The sequence below is a fragment of the Etheostoma cragini genome, chromosome 4 (genome assembly GCF_013103735.1).
Source record: "Etheostoma cragini isolate CJK2018 chromosome 4, CSU_Ecrag_1.0, whole genome shotgun sequence".
NCBI classification, from domain to species: Eukaryota; Metazoa; Chordata; class Actinopteri; order Perciformes; family Percidae; genus Etheostoma; species Etheostoma cragini.
This window is the reverse complement of record NC_048410.1, coordinates 30354108-30358187: the sequence shown is the minus strand read 5'-3', so window position 1 is coordinate 30358187 and position 4080 is coordinate 30354108. Positions and strand designations below refer to the sequence as shown.

At 42.6% G+C, this 4080-nt stretch overlaps 1 protein-coding gene across 1 annotated transcript in view; it reads left to right on the top strand.

Moving 5' to 3' along the window:
* si:dkey-222f2.1 (keratin, type II cytoskeletal 8) overlaps positions 1–3523 on the top strand; it is a 9539-nt gene extending 6016 nt beyond the window's left edge. Inside the window, exons 4-8 of the mRNA XM_034869596.1 lie at positions 45–140; positions 1570–1734; positions 2594–2719; positions 2802–2945; positions 3436–3523. Coding sequence (XP_034725487.1) covers positions 45–140; positions 1570–1734; positions 2594–2719; positions 2802–2945; positions 3436–3516 — 612 coding nt within the window. The 3' untranslated portion in view covers positions 3517–3523. The remainder of the gene's footprint in view (positions 1–44; positions 141–1569; positions 1735–2593; positions 2720–2801; positions 2946–3435) is intronic.
* Positions 3524–4080: the final 557 nt, after the last annotated feature.

The window sequence follows — 4080 nt, the reverse complement described above, 5'->3', positions numbered from 1 at the left end:
GTGTGTCTGTGTGTGTGTGCGTGTGTGTGTGTGTGTGTGTTCAGGATGTGGACTCGGCCTACTTGGTGAAGGCTGATCTGGAGGATAAGGTGGGAGCTCTGACTGATGAAATCAACTTCCTGCGTAACATCTATGAGGAGGTACTGGAACGTTTTAACGCTGTGGAACGTTGAAGCTGATTTGATCAAAACAGCCACCTTCCTTTTCTTCTGGTATCCACTTATTTCCTTCTGTGTCCCACCTTCCTTTGGCTCATTGTCTCAGTCTCCTTACTCATTGGAGAGTTAACTTCAAACACTACCTGCCTCTAGAATGGAAATCTTTCCTCTTTTGTTCTTGGTACGTATTGTCAGGCTTCTTGGAACCCAAAACCTCGTTCCTAGAGTCCCCTGAAGACTCGATGCTCTGCAGCTGCACAGAAACACGCCTGGACATGTCATTTATGGATGACCAATGTTGATTTCATTTTGGCCTCTGTGACTGCAGGATTCTGACATTGCTGGAGATATCTGGGACCAGTTCATTTTTACTAATTTCTAGCATGTTGGTCAGTTTATGTAGTCACTCAGAAACTTCTCTCATGTTGTTACCCAGTTTTTTTCAACTACATAAGTTGCAACCTGTTGACTTCTCAGTGAAGACTACAAAAGGCTGCAAAATTACTTAGTCAATTAATCAATTAGTTGTCAGCTATTACATTTTAATACAGTATATATTTTAATATTTGATTAATCAGTTTGAGTCATTTTCTATATTAAAAAAAATGTAATCCATTTTCAAATGAGTTGATACAAAGTAACGCAGCCTACCAGCCCAACCAAACTATCTCTGTATTTCTCAGCATGGCTATGTTTACAAAATGGTGGCGTCCGTTAACCTTCGCACGTAGAAGCTCAAGCGATGCGCTTTGCGTCACCGCTGAGAGAGAACAACAGCCGCGTTCAGCTTGGCAGACAAAAAGGACCAGAATTACAAGATAACAACCTCTTCTGTAGAATCCATCATGTTATTTAATCCTGCGTGTCCTCCTTGGCTACCAGCAACCAGTGGAGGAGGGGTGGGGGTGGTGCACAGACACTACACACTATAGCTTTAATGTGAATATTAGTTTCGTCTCCTCTGTGACAGTGAACTAAATATCTTTGAGTTGTGGATAAAATAAGACATTTAAGGATGTCATCTCGGGCTTTGGGAACATTTTTCACCATTTTCTGACATTTCCTAGACCAAACATTACTAATAACACTAATAACAGAATAATCAACAATAAAAAACGGTTGTCAGATGCAGCCCTACCAAAGAAATAAAACATTTTGTAGTATTTTTGTTCCTTTTTGTTCATGGTTTCAATACATAACACATCTGGACAGTCAAAAAACTACAAGTGAAGTGATATCATCATCTTAACAGTGACATCATAATGCCGTACTCGCCAAACAAAGAACCACTCAACACTATCCCATTTGAAACAACTTTTTAAAATCTGAATATACAGTAAATTGAAAAAGTTTAATCCAATATTGTCTCAAAGTCTTATTGGTACGTGGCTCATCGTGTTTCCGGCCCCAGGAGCTGCGGGAGCTGCAGGCCAGCATTAAGGACACGGCGGTGGTGGTGCAGATGGACAACAGCCGCAGCTTGAACATGGAGCAGATCGTAGCCGAGGTCAAGGCCCAGTACGAGGAGATCGCAGCCCGCAGCCGGGAGGATGCCGAGGCCTGGTACAAGACCAAAGTAAAGACCAGGAAACAGGAAGCTGAGTATAAGTGCCCAGGATCAGATATCCAGCATGCGTTGTAATCTGTGATATCAGCTTAGATCAGAGATATCAAATATTTGACCCACTGAACTCACATCTCTGTTATTCGAGAGTAAAATCCAAACTGTCCTAAATAAAACACAAGAAGACGTTTGAGATGATTGGTGTAGGAGGAAGTATATAGTTCATTTACTTAAGTAAAAGTAGCAACACCCCACTGTGAAAATGCTTCAATAAAAGTTCAAACATTAAGTAAAAGTTTTGATCAAAAGTTTTCATTCTGCAGAATTCCCCCTCAGAGTTAAATATTAGGGATATGTAATCTGAAGTTGGTGGAGTTGGAGCTAATGTAAGTACTTTATGTACTGTTTTGCAGTTTCATCTATAAAGTGGGTCATCTTTTATAAACTGATATGTTTTGTTTACAAAACCTTAACCTGAAAAGTAACTCAGAACATTAAGTATTAAATAAATGTGTAAAAATAACACCTCTCTGATAAATATATATAACATAAATAAATAACATTTCCTCTGAAATGTGGTGCAGTAGAAGCATAAAGTATAGGAAATACTACAGTTAGGTACTTCAAATTACCACTACAGTAGTTAAGATAATGTACTGTTGACCACTGAAGACCTCTCCTCTGTCTTCATACAGTTTCAGTTCACCCAAATGACAAAATAACACATTTTCTCATTAACTTTAGGTAATATCCAAAATATCCATCTCTCCGATTTTTGGGATTCTCATAATAAACTATAATTTTTGAAAGATAATAAGTTTAAAGAATCCTTCCCATGCAGTGATGGCGCTAACGTTGACCGTGTCTGCAGTTCGACCAGATGTCGGTGCAGGCGAGCCAGTACGGAGACGAGCTGCGCGTGGTGAAGGCCGACGTGGCCGAGGTCAACCGCCTGATCAGCCGGCTGCAGAGCGAGATCGAGGCGGTCAAGACTCAGGTACGGCCCCAGGGAACACATGCAGCCCTACACAACTAGATTTTGGAGGTTGAATTACATCCAGCTTCCCCCCCCCACTCAGCGTGGCAATCTGGAGAACCAGCTGGCTGAGGCCGAGGAGCGTGGAGAGCTGGCTGTGAAAGAAGCCAAGGCCCGGACCCGAGACCTGGAGGACGCTCTGCAGAGGGCCAAACAAGACATGGCCAGACAGCTCCGAGAGTACCAGGTGAGCCGGAGACAGGTGGGGTGGAAAGAAGAAAAGAAAGAAAAGATGACAGAGAATTTACAGGAAGGAGCAGAATCAAGGGTCAAGCTTTGGAGTTAAGTGACGGGTTAAAGGTGCTCTGAAGGTGCCCTGAAGACGTTTTGTCTGCCAATCAAGGGACTTCTTCAGTTCAGACTGAACGGTAGTTTCAAGCTGTGTTTCCTCAACATGATCGATACTGCTTGGTGCATCAGACAGTCGTAGTCGTTGGAGACACCTGAGGCCTCATCAGGCCAGATGTGAGTGTCTAGTTTACTGGGAAGAGATGATAGGACAGTATAGTAAGGGGGTCATGGGTGGTGTTGAGCACTAACAGCAACCCTACTGAGATTAAACAGGATCAGTCAGAACTGTAGAAGTCTCTGGGATGAGAGACCAAACGTCTTCGGATCACCTTTCCAAGTCCAGTTGGCCTTAAACCTTAACGGTTCTTTTTCTTCTTCACTTGCAGGACCTGATGAACCTGAAACTGGCCCTGGACATTGAGATCGCCACCTACAGGAAGCTGCTAGAGGGAGAGGAGGACAGGTAAGAGGAGAAGAAGTGAGCACATTTTCTTCTTTTTCTTTGAACTTTTAGTACGTACTGCAGCAGCCATGACAAAGGATGTACTGTTGCATATACATGCAAGAGGGGCGTACTACTTCTCCATAACAGCGCCTTTAACTTTGATCTTTTTTCTCATGTACAGTATGCTAAGGATTGTGGGTCATTGTAGAGGTGTGAATCTTCACTGGTCTCATGAGTCGATTGCGATTATCCTGACGATTCTGATCGATTTGACATCATGATGCATCATAATGAGTCCCCTCCACAAATTTAATATATATTGCTACACATGGTTTTCATCAACAAATTCAAGCAGTCAGACATAAATATGTAAACTCCCCTTTTTATTGTATCTGCTCTTAGAAAGTCCCTTTCTGAATGCAGCGGAGTCTGAACACAGCAGTCAAAAGGCCAAAAAAAGCAGTGACTGGAAAACCAACTAGTTACATCATTAGGCAATAACAGATTATGGTGTGTCACTGCGTGGATGCAGAATCGCCCGGGTCCGCATCACCATGCACCGATGCAATGATTCATGTCAACATCC